This window comes from Mesocricetus auratus, unplaced genomic scaffold, assembly GCF_017639785.1.
Source record: "Mesocricetus auratus isolate SY011 unplaced genomic scaffold, BCM_Maur_2.0 Super-Scaffold_4256, whole genome shotgun sequence".
In the NCBI taxonomy this organism is placed as follows: domain Eukaryota; kingdom Metazoa; phylum Chordata; class Mammalia; order Rodentia; family Cricetidae; genus Mesocricetus; species Mesocricetus auratus.
In genome coordinates, this window is record NW_024429182.1 from 30,295,460 (window position 1) to 30,319,660 (window position 24,201).

Genomic DNA, 24,201 nt, shown 5'->3' on the forward strand with positions numbered 1-24,201 from the left:
TAATCCCCCTTACTCACTGAGCCATTCCCTAAGCCTTTGCATGAATAAAAATTTACTGCAACTTTTATTTACTCTCTGGATACTTTTTAGTTTGAATTGGTTTTCAGTTGATTTTTATTTTGTTTTGAAGTTTCTTTGTGTGTGTGTGTGTGTGTATGTATGTTTGTCTGCATGTATGTATTTGCACCATAGGAGTTCGTGGTTCCTAACAAAGTCAAAAGAGGATAATGTATTCCTGTTGTTGAGGCGGGCTTTGAGAGTTTAAAGAATTGGAGCCGGGCGTTGGTGGCGCACGCCTTTAATCCCAGCACTCGGGAGGCAGAGGCAGGCGGATCTCTGTGAGTTCGAGGCCAGCCTGGTCTACAGAGCGAGTTCCAGGACAGCCTCCAAAGCCACAGAGAAACCCTGTCTCGAAAAACCAAAAAAAAAAAAAAAAAAAAAAAAAAAAAAAAAGAATTGGGCCACTCCAAGTATGCATTCCCTGTTTATCATTCAGGATGGGAGACCTCAGTCTCTGTTCCAGCAGCCCTGTTTGCTGTTTCCCTGATGTAAGGGACTGTTAACTCTCTGGAAGTATAAGTCAATAAACCCATTTCCTAAGATGTTTCTGGTCATGGTGTTTTTCACAGCAATAGAAAAGTAATTTATGGCATGAATTCTAATTGGTATTAATAATAAAAACCCAGAGTCAGATACAAGGGTTAATGTTGAAGATCAGAGGAGCAAAGCAGCCAGCCACTAGAGAGTTCTCACCTCTACCATTGCTTGGACCGAAGAGGCCATCCTGTCCTCAGACTGCATCTCCAGGCTGCATCTGTCTCCACCAAGCCTCAGACTGCTGTCTCCTTCCTTTCCTCTTATATTCCTCTCTAGAGTTGAGATTAAAGGCGTGGGATCCCAAGGGCTGACATCACCTTTGTGTGAGCTCTGTTTCTCTTTTAGACTGGTTCAATTTCATGTAGTTCAGGGTGGCCTTGAAATAACAGAGATCCGCCAGGCATTGGTGGCGCATGCCTTTAATCCCAGCACTTGGGAGGCAGAGGCAGGCAGATCTCTGTGAGTTCGAGGCCAGCCTGGTCTACAAGAGCTAGTTCCAGGACAGCCTCCTAAGCCACAGAGAAACCCTGTCTGGGAAAAAAAAAAAAAAAAAGAAATAACAGAGATCCATCTGCCTCTGTCTCCTGAGTGCTGGGATTAAAGTTGTGGCCACCACTGCCTGACCTCTATGGCCAACTATTGTGGCTAGTTTTGCACTCTGATCTCCAGGCAAGCTTTATCTGTTAGATCATCAACAGAGTATCACCACAATAGCTAGCATAATACTTGTGGAAAAGCATGCCTACAGATTACAGCCTTGTTGCTGCAGCGGCCCGTGTCTGCCACCTTCGAGTGATTCTGTTCCTGGTTCAGCTCCTTATCTAGTCACAGTTTTTTGGTTTGTTTGTTTGTTTGTTTTCTTGTTTTTTAACCTGCAGTTAGTTGACCCTAACTTCCACTTCTGGAAGGTCTGAGCCATTGATGGGTTCGTAAAGTTTATAGTCTTGACACCAAACATGGAAATACTATAAGATGCTCCTCCTCTCCATTTACTGAGCCAGTGGCACAAAGAGCTACAAACATCCTCATGGCTATCTTAATGTCCAGTTCAACAGAATCATTGTTCCTCCTAGAGGAAGACGTCTAAAATAACAGAGTCAAGGTGAGTGCCTTTAATCCTAGTGCTATGAGAGGCAGAGGTAGGAGGATTTCTGTGAGTTCAAGGCTAGCCTGGTCTATGTAGTGAGTTCCAGGACAACCAGGACTACATAATAATAATAAACACATGGCTAAATAGATAAATAAAAATTATAGTGATAAAATTTTGAAATGAGGCTAATCTCATATTACTAATCCCACGACCCTTAATTGCATGTCCTTTCTAAATTGAAAAATGTTAGTACATTTTTATTTATTGGTGTATGTGTGTGTGTGTGCACATGAGTGTACACACATGTATGTGGAGGTCAGAAGACAACTTGTAGGAGTCAGTTCTCGCTTTCCACCATGTGAGTCCTAAGGATTGAAGTCAGGCGGTCAGGTTTGGTGGTAAACACCCTTACCTGCTCACCCTTCTCATCACCCCTTCCTCTGAGTTTTTTGAAATAGATTCTCCCTCTGTGGTCCAGACTGGCTTGGAACTCACAAAGACCCACCAGCCTCTGTCTGCCAGTGCTGGGACTAAAGCTGTGGAACTTTCTTTTTTAAATAGAAATTTATTTTTTTAAGTGTGTGTGCTATGGAATTAGTGTGCCGACCAGAGGACTCTTGGGAGTTAGCTCTTTCTTGACACATTATGGGATCCCAGGATTAGACACTCAGGTTGTCAGGCCTACAGGCAAGCACCCCTGCAAAGGCATCCCATGGGCCACATTTACTTTTTATTGTATTTGATTTTTGAAAGTTATTTATTATAACACAGGTGCTTTGTCTGCATGTATGCCTGTAGAACATGGATTCCTCATATGGAAGCAGGAAGAGGGACCTTGATCCCCTGGAACAGAGGTCACAGAGAGCTGTGAGCTTCCCTGTGAGTGCTGGGAATCAAACCCAGGTCCTCTGGAAGGGTAGCCAGTGAGTGTTCTTAACCACTGAGCCATTGTTCCAGCCCTATATTTCATTTTAAAATTTAACTTTCATCCTTTTTTGCTTTTTTTCTCAGCTGTCTCCATGAGATGAGTTTTCTATCAGCAGTAGGTTATGAATAATTCACATTTTTCTGGAAATTGATGATGAATAGAGAAAAGCTGTTTCCATCTCCTCAGACTACCAGGTCAAGGTCAAGAGGTCACCCTGGAGCACAAAGGATAGAGTGCAGCCCCAGGGCTATATGGTGGATGGAGTGAGAATGAGCTCTAAAGGCTCACACATTTCAGTGCTTGGTCTCCAGTTGGTAGGATTAGAAGGTGTGGCCTTGCTGGAGGAGGTGTGTAGCTTGAAGTGGGTTTTGAGATTTCAGTTAGTTCTCTCTCTCTCTCTCTCTGCCTAGCACTTGTGCTTTAGATGTAAACTCTCAACTACTGCTCCATCGTCATGCCTGCTTGGTGTCTTGAGTGATGGAACTAAAGGCAATGTGTGTGTGTGTGTGTGTGTGTGTGTGTGTGTGTGTGTTTTGAGACAGGGTTTCTGGGTTTCTCTGTAGCTCTGGAGCCTGTTCTAGAACTCACTTTGTAGACCAGGCTGGCCTTGAACTCACAGAGATTCGCCTGCCTCTGCCTCTCTAGCAAAAATATGTTTTTTAAAAAAGTGTCTACTTGTAACATATATAAAATGTATTCTATATTATATATCATACACACACATAAATGTTACCATGCATATACACAATCTATACATGTGTTATTGCCTCCTGCATGCTAGGACTAAATGATGACAACAGGAGACAGAAACTGGCTACTTAGTTCAGGGTAGAAAGACTCCACAGAAAAGTAACCAGTTTATTTATAAATTAAAGCCAGATATATCTTTGGACCTCTTGTTCCCATGCATGCTTAATATATACACAATGTCATATAATGACATAATGTATTTACATATATTTACATATATGACATTATATAAAATCAGATTAAGGATTCATTTTATTTATTCTGGGAAGTTAGGCTGTGTTTAGTTTTCTATGGGTAAAAATGACAAGTACTTCAATTTCTTCAAGTGATCTTGTTTTTTATTGCTTTTGATATTCTAAAAGGTTTTCTTCATATTCTTTAAGAGAGTCTGTCCAGAATATCCAACAGCTGCCATTATGGAGTCTTACTGGACTTGGGTAATTGGGGGGGAGGGGGCAGTGATAGTTCTATAGTGTTCTGATCACATCTGCGTCTTCACAGGCCTTGGTCTTGTGCTGTGACCTTTCTCCATATTTCTGTGTGATACGTGTCTATTTCTACTCTCCTCTTCCTCTCTCCCTGGCTGCAAGAGTTGCCTGTTGGTTTTACCTCAAGTACTTACCCTGTTGATCATGTCCTTTTATTCTGCTATGCCTGGAGAAGACTGGGAAGAAGGGAATTCCATTCCTCCCATTCCTCCACTTGAGTAAATTCTAGTAAAGTCCTTTCTTTGGGAGGGTAGGCTTTTTTTTTTTTTTTTTTTTTTTTTTTGGTTTTACGAGACAGGGTTTCTCTGATTTGGAGGCTGTCGGTCCAGCCTGGCCTCGAACTCACAGAGATCCGCCTGCCTCTGCCTCCCGAGTGCGGGGATTAAAGGCGTGCACCACCACCGCCCGGCTGGGAGAGTAGGCTTTTGTTATGAAGAAAGTTCTCAGCAAACTGGGTGTGGTGATGCAGGGCTGTGATTCGAATGTTTGACTGGTGTAGGCAGGAGGATCAGGAGTTCCAGGTCAGTCTTTAGGACAGCCTGGGTTACATGACCCCCTACACCAAAAGGACAACAACCAAGGAGGGGGAGGGAAGAAAGAGAGAGGAGAGAAGGAAGGATAGAAGAAAAGAAAAAGAAGAGAGGGGAGGGAAAAGAGGAAGTAGGGAAGAAAAGGAAGAGAGGAGAGGGAAAAGCAAGAAACAGAGGGAAATGGAGGAGTAGCAGGTCCAAGCATGCTGCGCCGGTTCACGCATGGTTCTCTTGTTTTCTCCAGTTTATCAAGTCTTCAACCCGACTGGTCCTTGGAAGTTACGCCCTTCACCCCAAGATCACACTCTTCAAAGAAGACCAGCAAGTCACCAAGCGTATCTTTATACATTCTTACGTGTTTGTACCTCCAAAACTTTCTATTTCAGCTAAATTAATCTTGTTGAATTTCTCTGTATTGACCTTTTCTCTGTAGAAATTGAAGAGTATTTTTCTCTGTTTGCTGTGTGTGTGTGTACATGTAATTGGTTTTTCAATTACCAAGATTGATCATCCAGTAAAGGCACTTGCTATGCAAGCCTGACAAGTTCCATCCCTGTGAGAACAAAGTAGAGAATTGTCTCCAGAAAGCTGCCCTCTGCCCTCCCTACATGTGCTGTGACACATGGATGCACACACACACACACACACACACACACACACACACACACACAGTCTTTTTGAGGCAGGGCATCATCACTATGTTCACTGTGGGATGGCCTGGAACTCATAGAAGTCCCCCTGCCTTTGCCTCCTGAGTGCTGGGACTAAATGATGACAGCAGGAAATTGGGATCTCAGTCAGACTGAAAAGATTCCAAGGAAAAGTAGCCAGTTTTTTTTTTCTAAGCTAAAGCCAGAAATATCTTTGGGCCTCTAGGCAGGCTTACCTTTGCCGGAGGCCAGCAATGCTGAAAATATTTGGGGGCTCTGGATGCTTATCTGATTCCTAAATGAAAGGTTAGAGTAGAAAAGCCCCTGGTCCTTAAAACGGAGGAATCTCTGTCCTGGGTGGAGACCTAACATTCCAGTTGGTTCAGTTTGGCTGAGGACCATCTCTGGGAAGGTGTAGTCACCTTAAGCTATGCTATGCTATGCTAAAGAGATAAGCGAATAATTGGTCCTTTAAAGACACACTGGACTTCCTTTCACACCCTGGGCTCCCTTACTCTCTCTCTAAAATGTCCTCCCTGCCAAGTGACTGCTTGTCAGTCCCGTGTCTGATTTCCACGCCAGCTTAGACTGTGTGCCTCTTCCCTCTTCTTCTCCATCCTCCTCCAGGAGCTTGCCTGACCTGAGGTCTACTCTCGAAGAACACTGCCTTGGTGCTTCCACTTGGCTCCATCCTCATGTTTTTGGTTATGAGCCTTTTACTGTTGAGCCGTCTCTCCAGCACTACACTCCATTCTTAAATTTCTCCATTAATGGCACTAGGAACCCCAAGAGCAGCCCAATTTCCCTCACGTAAAGACGTGTGCCACCACAGCAGGCAATTCTTTAAAGCCTATTTTTATTTTATGTGTATAGGTGTTTGCCTGCCTGTATGTCTGGTGCTGTGTGAGGCCAGAAAAGGGCACCAGATCCTTTGTAACTGGAGTTATAGAGGATTGTGGGTGCTGGGCATCAAACCTGGGTCGTCCGGAAGAGCAGTCAGTGTGTTAGCTGCTAAGCCTTAGCTCCAGCCCCCAGTTTAAAAAAAAAATAATGTGCTCATGTCAGGACATAGACTAAAATTTGGAAGATACAGAGGTTAGTTAGCATAGTCTCTGTGCAAGGATGATATGCAAATTCACGAAGCATTCTGTAGTTTGGTACCTACGAGTACTCTGACATCACAAGTTCTGTGATGCTGCCCTATACTGTCACCTTAGAGGTCAGCTGTTACATCTCTGCTGCTGTTGTTTCACAAGGATTAATTAACTTATTAAAAAAAAGCATGCCTAGCCGGGCGTTGGTGGCGCACGCCTTTAATCCCAGCACTCGGGAGGCAGAGGCAGGCGGATCACTGTGAGTTCGAGACCAGCCTGGTCTACTGAGTGAGTTCCAGGACAGCCTCCAAAGCCACAGAGAAACCCTGTCTCGAAAAACCAAAAAAAAAAAAAAAAAAAAAAAAAAGCATGCCTAGACTTATTGCAAGAATGAGTGTAATGACCTCATAACCCTTATAAACTGGAATTAAAACCATAAACCCTGGTCTCCATTGGTAAGCTGTCGTTCATAGCTCACTGTGGACTGTGGTCTGTTTCTGTGGATCTGTTTCTTTGTATCATCATAGAATCAGGTAACGTAATCCACCCACCCAGAGTCTAGAGTCTAGATAGTATACCTGTAACAGGATCCTTTTTCAAGATCTCTTCACCTAAGAGGAACTCATGAACTGGGTTGTAGTTCAAATAGGGTCTTTTTGCTAAACTTTTCAAGTTTTAGTTTACCAGATCAAGTAAAATGTTAGTGGGTTGTACAACCCTATAGACCATCTGGGTCACTGCCTGTTAAGCTCATGTTTCCCACCTTTCTGGTGGCCAGTGCTGCCACTGGCTTCTACCAGTGGGGTGGGGCTATTCCTACTTCATCAGTGGTATCTTACACTATCAGATGCCTCCAGAGGACAGCCAGTATATCACTTCCAACGCCACGGGTGTTCCTCTTACCCATGGATGTCCCAGAGCTGTGATGAAAGGCCTGTCTTCTGGAAGAATGAGATGCACATGAAACTTCTACTCTTATGTTCCTTTCTCATCAAAGCTTAGGATCCTTCCTTCTCAACTTCACCAACGATCAGGTATGTTAGCCCAATTTACAGGAGAGATCATTGTGTTGGCTTTCATCAACCAACTTAGCAGACCGAGGGCCACTCCTGTTTGAGCTTATGCATTGCCTTTTTTTTTTTTCTCGTTGCTGGGATGAAGTGCTCTGACAGAAGAAACTTAGGGGAGAAGAAAGGATTCCTTTGGCTCGCAGTTCCAGGTTACAAGGCACCATGGTGGTACAAAGCTTGAAGCCGCTGGTCACATGATGTCTATAGTCAGAAGAGAGCAATTAGATGCATGCATGGTGTGCTCAGCCAACTTGCTCCATTTTATACAGTCCAGGACACCAGCCCTGGGGACAGGAGCCACTCACAGTAGAAGGTTCTTTCCACCTCAATTAATCAAGACACCCCCTCCCCCAAACAAGCATGTCCAGCGATTCTAGACTCAGTTAAGTTGATTATTAATACTAGCCATCACATAACTGAATATATAATCTCTGGTGCTGCAAACATATCAGCAATTATAGTACATCAATTTTCACTTGCTCTAGAGTTCAATGTCAAGCAGAAATCCTGTCATGACAATACATATGAGAAACATCTTGCAATTCATTCCCTGTAGAAGCTTCTCATCTGGCATCAGGTGTCTTACCTTCCTGGAGTATGCTAAGACCTGACTTGGGTTCTAGGTCTGGAAGCTAAGAGATGTTGATAGGTTCTTGCAGGGCTAATGTCTTTATGGTGAACTTGATAGAGAACCTTCAAGGAAGGTATGGCCAGTCTGCTAACAAAGGAGGAACTGGTTCAGCAAGTCAGGGAGGCTCAGGGAAGAAAAAAATTAGGTTATGTGTGAGGCAAGGCCTCTACAGGCTAGTCTGTGCACAAATCCCCTATGTATCTGAGAATGACCTTGAACTCCTGAGCCTGATGTCTTTACCTCCCTAGTACTGTAGAATTTACTGTTCAGAATAATCACGTGCATCCCAAACTACTAAAATGCCAATGTTCAGATAGAAGACCAAGTAAAGTCAGCTTGCATGGAAATTTGACAATCTACAGGATCAAAGGCTGGGACTAAATGATTTGTTAAATAGTTTCTTCCTATAGCAACAGGAATAAAGAAATTCCTTCTGAGCATTGAAGTCTCTAGTTTTCCTACCCGCCATTTTAATCTACAAAGTTCGGGAGTCTTAGCCCTCCCTACAGGTCTTTCCATTGGAAAGGCCTAACTAACTTAGCTACTATCTGTTCTACCAAAGACTTACCCGTAACAGGCAAGACTGTTTCTTATGTCTTTCCTAAAACCCATCATTTTCTCCTTTCCCTGTGACTGTAAAGTCATCATCAAGTTTATGTATAAAGGTCAGGTAGCCCGCCCCAGGTTTCTGTCTTTGGGGGTCAGTTTCCTAAATATGCTTTCATGTCAGTATCTGCTTAGTTTTATCCAGGGAAACAAAATATATTCAGTAAACCAAGAGCATACTCAACTATTTCAAGTAAAGGATGATTTAATTCAGGAATGGGTGCATATCAAACCATTGCAGAGGAGAGGTAAAGGGAAGGAGAATGGAGAGGAGGAGGGAGGGAGGAAGGGAGGAAGGGAGGAAGGGAGATCCATTTACCCAATAAAGATAGGTGCTGGGGTACAGCTCACTGCTAGAATCCTTGCTAGCACGTTGGAGGTTCAGGGTTTGATCCCCATCATATTGTGTTTCAACGGGGTGGGGGCAGGAGAGATGACTCAGCAGTTGAGAGAGATCCCTGCTCTTATAGAATATCTGAGCACCTACATGGCAGCTCACAACCGCCTGCAACTCTACTTGCAGGGGATCATCGGATGCCCATTTGTGACTTCTGAAAGCATTAGCATATGATGAGAACACATACAAACATACGTGTGTTTGAGAGCTCACGCGTGTGCGCGCACTCACATGCACACACACAAACACAAACAAATGAATAAAAATAAAATACATCTTTATGAAAAAAGATTAAAGAGAGTCAATAAGAGGTTTTAGAGGCTGTGTTCTTTGCCCAGAATTCCATAACAGTTAAAGAACCTTCATTTGCACATAATGGTTCTCATGAGATGTGACACTAAAACCAATGAGTGGAGAGTAACTATTGGAGTCTTCCTTCTGTCTCAGTGGATTGATCCAAGAACTTCACGAATTTTAGGGCTGTCCACACTGTCCGTGCCAGTGGACCCATGCAGCATCCTGAATCCCACATCAGCATCCGGAACCCCATGTAAGAAGTGCAACTGGGGACCTCAGACTCCCTGATGTCAGAGGGGGGAACTCCACCCAGTTGCTGAAGAGCACAGAGAAGTGGGAGGAGGCGGGAGAAGAGGAGGAGAGAGAAAGGAGGGGCCTGCCTCGCCCCCTACTCCCCGCAATCCACTCTCATTGGCTAAAGGCTTCCTGGCCCCATCCTACAGCCCGCCTTCGGGCGACGCTTAAAGTGTGCGGAGCAGGTGTCTCCAGTGGGGGACGAACTTTGCCAGAGTTAGTGCAGTTCACTGCACCCATTCATTGCCCGCAAGCGTCTATCCTTCGGTCCCGCCTGCAGTCTTCGGGAAGGGGACCCAGAGACTACAGCTGCCACTCGCGGACACTGGGGCCAGAGGAGGGCCGGAGAGCGCCGCTGACCCTCGTGGACTGGGGAGGTGACGGCGGCTGCGTCCATGCAGCTGTGTGCCAGTGCATGGGGGCTGCGCCTGGGCCGCGGAGTGGGGAGCGGCCACCGCCTGGCTCGGGGCGCGGGCTTGAGTTGGGCGCCGCAGCGCCGGGACAGCAGCAACGGCGGCGGTGGCGGGGACCGCGGCGCGGCTGGGGCCTCCCGCCTCCTGGAGCGCCTCCTGCCCAGACACGATGACTTCGCTCGGAGACACATCGGCCCGGGAGACAAAGACCGGAGGGAGATGCTGCAGGCGCTGGGGCTGGCGGTAAGGCCCTCCACCCTTCACCTTGCCGGGGCTCAGCCCGCTGGGCCTCCGGATTCCCACCTTGCCTTCCTCCTGCGTCTCGGGCCCCAGCTTGGAAGCGAGCTCGCTCTTAATCTTGGTGCCTTCTCCTCCTCCCTTAACTTTTCTGCTGTTCCCACTCTTCAAAAGTGCATTTAAAAAATGTCCCCAACCCTAGACGAACCCTAATTTTGCAGGAAAAGGAGGAAGAACCCCCTTCTTAGAGTGCATTACTCTCGTCAGCTTCAGTTGCAGACTAAAATCGAACCCGGAGTGGCGGATTTACCACCCGACTCCATCATTTTTTTTCTTCCAAAAGATTTCTGTAGCCTGAAGTTCCCCTTTAAAAGAAATCCTAATTAGAAAATTTTGATGAGCCTTTGACGATGAAAAATACAGAGGTAGCCCTCTTAACTCAGGCATTATAACTCTGCTTGTCGTGCTCACCAACTTGTGTTTTGTTTTGTTGTTGTTGTTGTTTTAATTTTAGAGCATAGATGAACTCATCGAGAAGACGGTCCCCGCCAGCATCCGCTTGAAAAGACCCTTGAAAATGGAAGACCCTGTCTGTAAGTGGCCGGGAGGACTCCCTGGGGCTCGGCCTCTTCTGATTTATTTGCCTCCTATAATCCCTGATGGTCTGCTTTGGGGTAGGATTGGTCAGAACTGAAAATAAGCAGTGCTTACGAGCCCCCAAACGGTGGGATTTTACTTCCCAGGAAGAATCTATGCATCCCCTTTCGTGGTCTTTATCCCCGGCCTGCGGAGGCAGGTACCTACAAACTTCCCCAAGGAAGGCCATGCCAAACACGTGTGGCTGACTCTCCGTTTCATTTACCTCCCCACCGGAAGGTCTTTGAGGTCTTTTGAGCTGGGAATGCCATTATCTCTATAGATCAGGAAAAAGGAATCACCTAGGTCGTGCATTCATTCGGAAGGACATTTAAGACTTCTCAAAGTTCTTTGCACCAGAGTTTCAAACTGTTCTGTTCCACACTTGCACCCCACCACACACACGCACACAAGCACTCACGCACAGGCACACATGCGCGCGCGCGCGCACACACACACTCCTACTGAAAGGCAGTAGTGCTTTGCAGACTCCGAATGATTTTTCTAGAAGAGCACACAAATATGATTTATGCTTGATTAAGAAATCTCGGGCTATTTATAGACTTTCCTGTTTTAATTTTTTAAAAATTTGCCTGCATTTATCTATGTGCACCACGTGGGGTGTTGAGTCTTTTAATAAAAGGGAGATACAGATGGTTGTGGGGTGAGATGTAGATCCTGGGGTCCAAACCTGGGTCTTCTGCAAGAGCAGCACTTAACTGCTGAGCCATCCCTCCAGCCTCCTCAGCAGAAATGTCTAAATATTGTTTGGGGGGGGGGGGTGTTTTTATATGTTATTGACTTCTAGTGTGGGGAAGAATCTAGACGCCAAGGGCGTGGTCAGAGTTGAAGATTAAAACCACGAAGCTCCCTCACCTGGTTACTCATAGGATGGAGCTATTTCTCTTTTACTAGGGCAGTTGGGCTGTTTAGTTTTGTTTGCTTGCTGTTGCTGTTTGGTTTGGTTTTTGCTTTAAAAGATGATGCGAGCCTGTTCTGGCTGCATCTGGGGAATACTGTGCCTCAGTTCTGCCTAGAGCTGCTGTCCTTGTAGCTGTAGGGTTTTGATGGCAGCCTTGACCACCTGCTGAGACCTAAAGACAGCCACAAACTGCCACTATCTCAGTTTCCGAAATCAGAATTCTGAGCCATCAATGTGGAAAAAGTGAAAGAGGTTGCCTTGCTTTTTTTTTTTTTTTTTTTTGAAACAAGAACTTAGGCTAGCTAGCCTCAAATTTGTGATTCCCTGGCCTTTACCCATATGTGTTTTACAATGGGAAGCAACTGTATTTATTTACTTTTAGCAAGCAGTTCTGTGGGTGTAATTTCTTTCTTTCTTTTTTAAAGATAAGGCCTCGCTGTGTTGCCCTGGCTGTAGATCACCTGGGATTAAAGGAGTGTACCACCTTGTCCAGCCCTAGTTGAGTAGTTTGAAAGAAAGCATTGGTGGATATTTGTGCAAATAAATGCCTGCTGAGACTTTTAAAGTGAAATATGCTCTAAAGTAAGATGTTCTTTTCAGAGTGTTAAAGCCTGGAAAATTAGTTTTCATTGTCTCTTTTTCTTTTCTTTTCTTTTTTTGAGATAGGCTCTCCCTCCCTATCTCTGTAGCTGGCCTGGAATTCACTTTGTAAACCAGTCTTATCTCAAATGCAGAGATCCACCTGCTTCTGCCTCTTGAGTGCTGGGAGTATTGGGCTTAAAGATCAACTTGTTTTGTTGCTATTTAGTTCAGGTGACTAATTTTTCCATCAAGCCCTCCCGCCCCCAACCCTTGAAACAGATTCCCAAGACTTAGCAACTTTGGGTGTAGACCTTAAGCCTAGTGGCTTCTGGAAGATTTTCGGTGGGTCTGTCTGCTTAGTCTGAAGTGACTTGGAGAAAATATTGTACAGTCAAAATTCCCACCGCCCCTTTTCTTCAAAGCTTACTTTTTGGAACAAGGAACAATAACATGAGGGTTAGGGGTTCGGAATTCACAAGACTTGGGTATTTTACTCTGCTCTGTCATGCCTAATGAACAGTTTCTGTTGAGGAAAGCCGGCTGGTTCTTGCTGCCTCTGGTGGGAGCAGTTTGGAGTGGGGCAGCCTTGCTCAAACCTAGCTTCCTATGAATCCTGATGCTTTTGTATACTTGGGAGGAATTGTGCAGCAAGGATTTGTCAGCCATGGTGGCTGTAGGAGCAGGTTGCTGTTTTTAATAGCCTCATTGTAAGTAGTGAGATACTGGGGTTAATTCTTAAGCATAACTGGCTAATCTTAAACATTTATAAAGTGCTTCCCATAGGCACTTTTGAAAAGTGCCCTCTGTGTGTTACTTATTCAGTCCTCATCGTGACCCCACAAACTAAGCTGGTCTTCCTGACTCTCCTTCTCCTCTCTTTTGGAGACAAGAGTCTCAACTGTGTTGCCCAGGCCAGTCACACATTTATGGACTCAAGTGGTTCTCTTATCTTCCCAGGAACCTAGGGCTAGAGTCCCTCACTACCACACACACAGTCACTATCCCCTTTAAAAGGGAAGAAACCAAGTTGTACAGAGAGGCCCTTTAACTTGTCCAGATTCTAGCTAGTGACCTCAAGGTGGGAACAGATGCAAACTCAGGCCATCTGCCTCCACTGCCCTTTCCACTCACGACATTGCTCTGTCTTCATGGTGTCCCAGGCAAAGCAGGGAACTCTCACCCTGACTCTTCTGTGGTACACAAAGCCAGTCACATCGGAGTCACCCTTGCCATGTGCAAACCCTCCCAGCTAGACGAGCTATCACGACGAGGGCTAGGGTACAAGCGTGGGGGCTCTCAGTTCTACCATCAGGGTGAAGAAGTGTGGCTAGCATTGCGGGCCAGTGCTTGCATGGATGGGAAGCAACCCCTTGGTAACAAGCCTGGAGGATGATCCTTTGGGCAGACGGGGCCAGCAAGTAATGGACAAAGCAGTCTGAAAGAGAACCTTCCTCTCAGGTACTAAAGAAAGTACCTTGAGTAATACCTTTATCTGTTAGTCTCTCAGTGAGACATTATTCAAAGAAGCAAGCAGCAAGCAATACCACTCAGTTCAAAATCCTGTCAGCTTAGTTCCTCTCAGGTGAATCCCCCCCCCCTCCAAAGCCACCAAATAATAATAAATAAATTAGTTTAAGAAATATGCTTTAGTGGGAACATTGGTTTCTCTGATGGTACAAGCTGTCTTTTAATTATCTTCTATTCCTGCAGTACTATCTGGTAATGTTATAATTAATTAAAAAGTACTCCAGAAACCAAGCGGATGACTTTTAGTCATGCTCTGTTTTGCTGTGTAATGTTTCCAGTCAAGTCATCTCAGAGGAGCCAGATTAAACTAGCCCGAACCAACCCGACAAATGGCACAGAGATTAAAGTTTACACAAAATCGCCCACTGCTTTTCCTGGGCATGCTTTGGGGGAGAGAGGAGAAGCAAGCCCTCTAATTTTCAGCTTATTCAACAGGAGCTGAGCTGTCAGAATGGGAGTTCTGATGGGCTCCTGAGAACTGGATGTCCTAAGATGTGTCGCCAGAATGAATTTTTAAATAAATGTTTAATGGAGGGCAGTGATCAAGCGAGGGGCATTGTGCAATGTGGATGAAAGTGATGACTTTATCACCCCGGAGGGTTATGTAGTCCCTGAGCTGATCTGAGCACTTAGAGTGTGCAGCTATCCTTCCCAAATCAGTCAGTCCTGTCTGTGGGGTCCTCAGTCTATCCCGAGGCTCTCTTGGCCATTTCTGACTTCTCCCTTTCCCAGCTGGATACATATACCTCATTTATAACAAGGATCATTGAAATTTTTCACCTAATAAATACATGGGGACATAAATAAATACTAAATGACAAAGTCAAGGTTATTTATTCTGCACTTGCAGCAAGAATTAGACTTGGATTTTGGGGAATTAAAAAAATGTTTATAGTGTGGGGGGTGAGTGGGTTTTGGGAATGTTCCAATAGGAGGCTGTTGGCTTCCAGGACACTTTAGAAGGGTTGATGAGAAGTATAGCGACAAGACTCAGCTTCAGAAGAGATGAGGTAAGTGGGTATATATATATGGCTTCCTCTGATTGTTCCTAAGCTGGGGTGGTCTTTGCAATGCTAGGAGTCAAACCCAGAGGTTCTGAACTGCTAGGCAGCCCAGAAATTTCAATCTTTATGAAGTTTATTTTTAGTATTGAAGTATTTGAAGTTTTCTTGGGTTTTGATATATAGAACCATGCATGCTAACCACACTGTTGAAAGAAATACCTAAATATTATTTTTTCTTTTCTAAAAAAATTATGTGTGGGGTTGAGGGTAGGGTGTGCTCATGAGTGTAGGTGACCTTGGAGTATGAAGAGGGGTGTTAAACTCCCTGGAACTGGAGTTAGCAATGGTTATGAGTGCTTGACCTAGGTACTAGGAATGTGTGAGCCATCTCTCTGGCCTCCATACTCTTAAAGGGTCATAGAACCCAAACAGCATCAACAAAGATGGATCTAATTGTCTTTAAATTTTGTGGGTTGGTGAGATGGCTTAGTATGTAAGTCTCAGCGGTCCCCAGGACCTGCTGGTGGAAGGAGGGAACTGCATAGGTTGCTCTCTGACAGCACATGCTCTGTGTTATGACATTCTCATGTTCTCTGACAGCTCATGCTCTCTGTCATGACATTCTCATGTTCTCTGACAGTGCATGCTCTCTGTCATGACATTCTCATGTTCTCTGATGGCACATGCTCTCTGTTGTGACATTCTCATGTTCTCTGAGGGCACATGCTCTCCGTCTTGACATTCTCATGCTCTCTGACAGTGCATGCTCTCTGTCATGACATTCTCATGCTCTCTGACAGTGCATGCTCTCTGTCATGACATTCTCATGTTCTTTGACAGTGCATGCTCTCTGTCATGACATTCTCATGCTCTCTGACAGTGCATGCTCTCTGTCATGACATTCTCATGTTCTTTGACAGTGCATGCTCTCTGTCATGACATTCTCATGCTCTCTGACAGTGCATGCTCTCTGTCATGACATTCTCATGTTCTCAGCGCATGCTCTCCGTCATGACATTCTCATGTTCTCTGAGTACCCACAAAGTGCAAACTGGTCTTTTAATGATCATATTTTGCATAAGTAATATTCCTAACATTGTTTTTAAGTGGACTGTTCTGGAAAAACTATAGGCGATCCATTACTACTTAGAAATTATTGCCAAATTTAATGATTTCTTTAAAAGAATAAAAAGTTTTAGTGCCTTTGAGCTGCCATGAGGTTCTCTTGGGTCTGTTCACCTTAACTTTTCCTCTTTCTTAGTTTTCACTTGTCAAAGGAGCATAGAGAGACTAGAAAGATTGTTCAGTGGTTAAGGGCACTTGCTGTTTTGGGAGAGAAACAGGATTTGGATCCCAGCACCCACATGACAGCTTACAACCACCTGTAACTCCAGTTTCCAGGATCTTATGGTATGGGAAGAGGTGAAAGTGTAAAAACACATGGCTATTTGAGGAATGGTGGATAAGCTGTAAGTAGACTAGTGATCGGGGAAAATTGAAAACTGTCGCACCTGCTGAGCAGCCTGCATCCAAGAATGTAGCGAGGTGGTCGGGATAGATGACACAGAGACCGGTCGGTTGCTTTAAGAAAACTTTATGCTCCCCAAGTCGGCTTAGGAGAACTCCCCAAGAAAAAACGCTTCCCTTTTTAAAGACTTCTGCCATCCATACACACACAATTCTCCAACCGAGCTCTCACACACCTCTCACAGCTCTCACATACTTTTCACCCTCCTGGCTGGTCGTTAATAAATCTCCGGGTACCAGAATCAGGGAGAAACAGCAGGGAGCAGGAAGAAGCATCTAGCCGTAGGGGGGATCAAAGTCATGGTGTTTCAGTGAGCGAGCCCTTATCAGAGCCCTACCAAGAGCTTTATGGCACAGAATTGTTTTCAGTAAACATGTTTTCAGTAAACATTGTCTTCCAGCTGCCTACTTCCAGGCCGAAGGGGAAGTGGGTCTCTGTTCAAGGTCTGGTGTCCCCACAGAAAACAAGGAATAAGATACTACTCTGGAGGATTCAGATCCAAAAAGATTACATGGTGTATGTTAACTATGAGATGGTTCAGCTTTACCCGGAAGCAGACTTGGAATGACGTAGTATACAAGAAGGTAGAAGCAGGGGATGATGACAGGAACCCTCAGGCTGCTGCGTGTCTGACCCTGGTGGAAAGGAACAGAGGTGATAGGATACTGAACTAAGAGACTCTTAGATGGCTGTACAAATCTGGAAGAGGTAGGCATTGAAAAGCAGAGAGAGCTCACGAGCAAGATGTGAGGTGATGTCATAGACTTGAGTCTTCAATGACTTCATGGGAATAAATGATTTCCCCTATGAAACGAGGAGAGGAAAGGCAGAATGTGCAAAGTAGACAGAGCAGTATCACCAGGGTCAGGAAGATGATTCTCGATGATTTCTATGGTCCCTGTGTTTAATACTGGACCTCTCTTAGGTCCAAGAAGGAAGAATGTCCATTAGGGTGGTAGGAGTTGGGGAGATGCCTGTTTGGGCTTCTTTGCTTGGTAAGCAGGAAGAATAAGGCTGAATGAGGCAAAAGTGGAGTTTCAAACGAGTCAGCATGTCTGTCTAGGTGGTAAAAATGAGGTCACCCCTCACAGAGAGCCTGATGAGGTCAAATGGCATTGACTCTGCCAGGCATCATTTAATGATCCCAGAACAAGAACCAAACATTGAGTACAAATGAGGTCGAGGACTGGCATCAAGTGCCAAATACTTCAAGGTCTACCAGTCAGCTCGGGTCACTGGGTCGAGAGAGACATGGAAAGGCTCATCTCATGTGCCTTGCACCTAGAGTTTCAATGACCAACTTCATGAAACGGGTCAAAGACACAGCAGCTCACTGGTTCGCAATCAGGGGCTCCAGTGCAAGGGCTAGGTCTCAAGGTTGTGCCCCGCTTTCAGGATCTGTCTTCTGACTTTGTGAGTCTTTGGTAAACCGCCTGCCCAGTAGCTGCATGCCTTGCTTCACACATGTTCTATGACCGATGAAGACTTAGATCTCTTTTTAAGATTTACCTGAAGTTATGGTCAGGCATAGTGGCTCATGCCTTTAATAATCCCAGCACTTGGGAGGCAGAGGCAGGTGGATCTCAGTGAGTTCGAAGCCAGAATAGTCTACACAGTGGGTTCCTGTCCCCCCAAAAAAACCAAACAAACCACCAACTGTGTGTGTGTGTGTGTGTGTGTGTGTGTGTACATATGTGCTTGTGTGTGCACTTAGAGGTCAGAAGAAGGTGTTGGATTCCCTGGAACCAGAGCTGCCCAGTATGGGTGCTAGAAATTGATCTCTCATTCTCTGCAAGAGCCGTAAAGCCCTCAAAACCACTGAGCCATCTCTAGCCCCTTAGATCTCATTTTCACTGCACAGGCCTGTCTCACTTATTAATCCCCGGGTATTTTTATAGTACAAACTGAGTTTGTAAGTTTTAGTAAGGATTCCCCATGCTGATTAAACTATGACAAAATGAAATCTCTGAAAACCTAAAGTTATCAGAGGCAATGCTAGAACTTTACCAATAGTGTCGTTTCCATTGTTTTTCAAAATCTTTTACTGGTAGGAATATAGTTAACCACATATGAAAACAGTTTTCATAGCAGCCTACTACGGATTCTGTAATAGGTAAGTTATTAGGTGTGTGGAACTACCCGTATGGGAGGCCTTAGGTGATTTTCATTGCAGCACAGATTCACATGCCTGCCTGCGAAGAGATTACAATTCATTACTTGGTGAGATTATAAATTAAACCACAGATCTCCCCATAGACCGTTCCTTTGATCTGTAAAAGCTTACCATTTGCCTTTCCCTCAGGCAGAGTAAGTTGTTTGAGTTGAGCTCTTAGAACATACACTTCCCCTTGTGCTATTGCTCTGCAGGGCATAACAGTGTGCCCAGGGGGCAGAAAGGAGGAAAAACAAACACTCCAGATTCTCATTTCAACCTTACATCTGGCCTGGCTGAATACATACATCATTTGGTGTTCTAGATAAATATTATGAGACACAATGTTTCTCTGTTTGCTTAAAAAAACAAAGAAAGGCCATGATGGAGGCTCTCTGAGAAAGGAGAGATTTGATTTTGAGCAAGAAAATAACAGATATGAGTTCCTTCATCTCCTCTCCACCACTGCGGCTGCTGTTGTGTTGATCTTGAAGCCTTGTGTCTTTCAACTGAGCAGGGCCCACTGCAAAAGACTCTGTCATTTGCAGATGTGAAGGAAGAAGCCATCAGACACCCAGAGACACAGGTGGTGGTGGTGTGAGGAGTCAGGTGGTTTGCTAATGGACGAGTCTGACCAGATGAGGAAAAGGGGAGTTGGAGTAGGGTAAGAGGAGGACAGCTTGTGTATTGCTTCTGCTACCTGGCCACATAGGAAAAACCGTGTGATTTTTTTTTTCTTGTTGTCAATTTGGCATTGTCTACACTCACCTCAGAAAGGAATGTCTAAGAGGGTAGAATAGGCCCTGTGGGCACATTTAGGGCAGAGATCACCTTAATTACATTAACAGGAAGTAGGAAGACCCACCATGATTGGAGGCCCCATTCCCTAGGCAGGGCATCCTGTGTTGTTTAAGAGCAGGAGTGATGATCAGAGCAATGCATGCAGGCTTTCCTTTAATGGCTCTCTGTTGTTGGCTGTTAACTTGAGAAGAGCGAATGCCTCAAGTTCCTGCTGCCTTGACTTCCCCACAGTGACTGCACTGGAATTGTGGGCCAGATGTACTCATTCTCCCTTAAGGCAGCCTTTAAAATGTAGGGTATTTTTATCCATGTAACAAGAAATAGTTAAGGTCCTTCCGTTTGGGTTTTTACTCTACAGAGGCCAGAGAATCTGGTGTGGTTTGGCTTCCTGTAGTGAAAAAAATTCCATGATTGAACAGACTTTGGTCATGAAACCCTCCACTGTTCAGGGAGGAAACTTGACACCAACAGATACACGGACAGGTGTGTGTGCAGGCTTAAGCCATGTGGTTATGGGTAAGATAAAAAGGGTGTTATAAATGACTGGGTGAGATGAAAACAGGGCTAAGTTTTTAAGCAGAATTTAAATATTCATTCTGACTTTTACTCAGAAAATCACAATATACACTATCACTCAGGAAACATTTATTGTGTTTATACCTGCCCCCCCCCCCATGGTTTCCACACAGCTTTGGAACCAGGGATATGCATGCTGGCAAGAAAAATCTGCTAAGGCAATCTCCACTCTTATAGTCTGTCCCAGTTTTCCCCTTCAACCTGTGGCAAAGAAAGGCCTTTCTCAAACCGGTGACATTGTCTGGGGAAACTCAAATATAAGTGCGCTGGTCTTCAGCGTGATGGTTCCCTTGGAGCCTTTCTTAGTGTCTTCCCGAGTGTAGGGAGGTGACAATGAGAGGGAGACGGGGACACTGCCTCTGTCTTCTTTGCTCAGAGGCTGCTGGCTGGGCTGCCTGGGAAACGGTGTCACTCATGGAGCTCTGCATCGGTCTACTTCCCAAAGACTACCACATCCTCAGTCTTTGTCATAAACCATGTAAGCTGTAAGCTCATTGTCCAGAACGCAGAAGCACAAGGTTTTCAAGGGAAAGTGATACTTGACTCTACCAACTTTCCGTGAATCATCTCAGAGACCTCCAATCAGTGTGAGCAGGGGCATGTGTATCTGATATTGTTATTACACTTTTCTATTTATGTACTTTGTGTGTATGTGAGAATATGTGCAGAGGTCCAAGGACAGTTTGCAGGGTTAGATGGGATATTGGTTCTCTCCTTCCACTATACGGGTCCCAGGGATTGAACTCGAGCATGCTATCAGACTTGGCAGCAAGCACCTTTACTGGCTGAGCCGTCTTACCAGCCCTATTGTTTTATTTCCTAGGATCTCACTCTAGTTAGTTCAGGTTGACCTTGAAACCAGGGCAGTCTTTCTGGCTCTGCTTCTTAAGTGCTGGGATTATAGGCATGCATTGCCACACTTATTTATTTATTCTTTTAAAATATGAATGATAAAAAGTTTAGACATTCACAGGGTAGAAATGTTTGCTTAGCATAAATAAGGACATTAAGTTTAGTCACACACACACAAAGAGAAAGAGCGCTTGATCATGATCTAAGCAGTGTATAGGACCACAGGAATTTCATCTTCAGATTACAGGGACAAAGCAAAGCATGAATACATCTTCTTATATGATTATGACCCCCCAAAATAGGGCTTTGTTATGGGTTATATGAATAGTGTGTGTTTAGGTGGGCATGTGTTTAGGCAACAACACACATCTTGACTCACATAGCCCAACTGTCCATTTCAGGGCATTTCTTTTTGTTTTTGTTTTTGTTTTGTTTTTTTGAGACAGAGTTTCTATGTGGCTTTGGAGGCTGGTCTTGAACTCACAGAGATCTGCTTGCCTCTGCCTCCCCAGTGCTGGGATTTAAGGCGTGTGCCACCACTGCCCAGCAAGAAGAGAGTGCTTCCCTAACCAGAAATCAAACCCAGGTGAGAGCACCAAATCCTAACCACTAGACCACCAGGGAGCAGCATTTTTTGTACAGAGACATTTATCTGAAAAATCTCAACAGCCATAGCAATGGAATAAGTGTATAAGACCTACGCTGTTATAAATGTTTCTTTGAACCAGGTGTGGTGGCACACACTTTAATCGCAGCACTAGGAGGCAGAAGCAAGCAGATTTCTGAATTTGAAGTCAGCCTGGTCTATTTAGCAAGGGTTGCAGGTCAGCCAGAGAGCTCTGTAGTGAGAACCTCTCTCAAAGTAAAAAGAAAAAAATCATTTTGTGCAAAGTTCTGGATATTTTAGGAATACAAAGTGAGGAAGCTCCTATCAGGAAGTCTTTCTCATGTGGGATTACATAAGGAGGAAGAAGGCATACTCTGAATTCTAAGAAGACACTGCAGTCCTCACCTGGAGCCTTTAGGAAGCAGCGCCCAGAGGGCACTGAACTCTGTCCTCTGGCCATCAGAACCATGGCATTATGCAATGATCTGAAGCAGAGGCGTAAACAGGTCAGAAGCAGGTGTTTATTCCACAAGTTTAAAAAAACCTTGCTGCTTGTACGTGAGAAAGATTGCTTAAGCTCCCACACGGTTGGGAGTGCACACGGTCCAGCAGCCCTGCAGGGCTGCAGGCTAATGAAAACGACAGCTTGTCTCCAAGTGGTTTTGTGTTTTTTCGTGAGACAGGATCTCACTGTGCAGCTCAGTCTGGCCTCTGACTCACTGTGTAGCCCAAGCTGGCCTTGAACTCATGGCAATTCTCCTGTCATCTCCCAAGTGCTAGGACTAATGGCACGAAGCACAGTGCCTGACCTCCTCATGGCTTTTAATAGATGTCACCTTCCTCATTCTGTCTCGTTTCTCTCTTGGTTATCTTGGTTGTCCCCCACTCAAGAGTCAGTGCCTAGGAATGAATTACTGTGCCTAGGAGCAGGACCATCGTGTTAAGTTGGGAGGAAAAGCAGGAGGAAGGTGCGCCCTCTTGAGCTGGGCTCTGGGGTGAGAGCAGGGATCTATCTGGTCTTTGTCCTTCCTTTGTCCACAGCTTCCTGGGGATGAGCTTCCCAGGGATTGGGTGGTACAATCTCTTGTGTGTGGGCTTCTCTTACTAGGTAGGAGGCCAAAGCTGCCACTTTGGGATCAGAGATTTCCTATTTTCTGCAGAAACGGAGGCACTTTCCAGGGATCTTGAGAAGTGACAATGACGGGCACTCTGTTCTTTATGGAAATTATATTTCGATTTGATTATGGACCAAAGCTTAGACCTGGAAACATGTTTCTGCTCAGCTCCATCTCAACTGGTCCGTACGCGGCCTATATATCTCTATGAACTTTCTCTCATTTTCTTTCCTTCTTTTGCTATGTGAGCATGCCAAGTTGACAGCTAAAGCTGGGCTTCTGAATACACTGGGCTGCCTCTCCTTCATATGTACTCGAGTGACATTTTTCTGAATGGGTATGAGAAATAACAGCCAGTGATCAAACATTTGAAGCTATCCATTCACTAAGCCCTGTGTTCGGAGAAGGGTTTTCCTTATGTGTGGGTGAGGAAGCCCGAGGTCTTTGATTTTATCATAGCAATGTCCTGGCTTCTAGCTGGGGAGCTCAGTTATGATAGGTAATGGATGAGTGAATGGGAACAGCTCCTCACTGCAGTCACACTTTCGGAAGCGTGACCAAGAACTGACTGTTTTCGTTTAGTTTCCAGTCGCTGTGATAATTAGTCTAACCAAATCACTTAATGGGTGAAGGGATTATGTTTGGCTCGAAATTCTAGGTTCCCAGTCCATCCTTGTGCAGAAGTGAAGGCAGCAGGAATGTGAGGAAACCCAACCATGTTATATCAACAGTCAAGGGCAGAGAGCGGTGTGTTAGTGTATGCTTCATTAATGCTTCTTCCTAGAGGAATCAGGACTGTGTCAAGTTACTGATACCCTGTGCTGGGATAGAACCCAGGGCCTGTGCATTTCTTGACTACTGAACGACAGCCTCGGTCCTTTGCTTTTTAAAGACAGGGTCTTGCCCTATAGCCTATGTTAGCCTCAAAGTTAAGAACCCCCTGCCTCTGCCTTCAGAGAGCTAACAATCACAGACCACACCACGGCTAACTTACCATACTAGCTGTGGTAGGTGTCTTGATGGGTAGGCCGTAACTCTTGCTATTTCCTCCCTTTATTTTCAACAGAAAGTAAAAGATCAGGCTACTCTAAGTTCCCATAGGGAAGAATTCCTATTGACCCTAGCTAGGTAGGAGCAGAACCAACATGAACTTGATAAAATTGGCTTTTCCTGTAGTTAGGTGTGAGGATACAGAAGACAGATGAGAACTAGACTCTGTCAGCTGGAGTTCAGGGTTTCCCGTCACATCATGAAGTATTAAAGGTTTGATTGGGGCTCCTTTGCTCTTCTAGTTAAGAGTCCAGGGTTTCTAGAAATGTCAGCATCTCCCTTGGAAGTGTTCATGCTTTCCCACTTGAGATTTTTTACAATGTTTATGTTGGTTTTATGATGCTCTCACTATATAGAGTGAGTCCCAGGACAGGCTCCAAATCTACAAAGAGACCCTGCCGTGAGAAACCAAAAATAAATAAACAAACAAATAAAATAAATAAAAACACAAACATTTTATGGGTTTCTTCACATTCAGGTCTCTGCCCCTTTTAAGTGTTAGGTACCATCTTAGTTTCTATGTCAAGTGAACAGACAGTCCCAGCATTTATCCCCTGTAAGATCGTCACTGGATTTAGTCTTAACTGGTCTTGAGAGTCAGGTCTTGTTGGACTTCTTATAGGGAGTGGGATAATAGATGATATCTTCCTCCAGGGTTCCTAGACTACTCTCCTTTGGGAAGCTGGGCCACCTATCTTACTGCTCCTTGGGAGGGTCCTCCATTGCAGAGATCTATAGTAGAAGCTGTCTTTTGTATCATTGGGAAAGAGCACACAC

At 44.9% G+C, this 24,201-nt stretch overlaps 1 protein-coding gene and 1 non-coding gene across 2 annotated transcripts in view; both read left to right on the forward strand.

Moving 5' to 3' along the window:
* The first annotated feature begins 6,085 nt into the window (after nucleotides 1-6,085).
* Nucleotides 6,086-6,190, forward strand: LOC121135570. Its single transcript, XR_005872667.1, has one exon. It is a non-coding gene; the product is annotated as a U6 spliceosomal RNA (small nuclear RNA).
* A 3,407-nt stretch (nucleotides 6,191-9,597) lies between these two features.
* The window catches only part of Gldc (glycine decarboxylase), an 84,382-nt gene continuing 69,778 nt past the window's right edge, over nucleotides 9,598-24,201 (forward strand). The window contains exons 1-2 of the mRNA XM_040745699.1: nucleotides 9,598-10,078; nucleotides 10,587-10,665. Of these exons, the coding sequence (XP_040601633.1) occupies nucleotides 9,818-10,078; nucleotides 10,587-10,665 (340 nt within the window). The 5' untranslated portion in view covers nucleotides 9,598-9,817. The remainder of the gene's footprint in view (nucleotides 10,079-10,586; nucleotides 10,666-24,201) is intronic.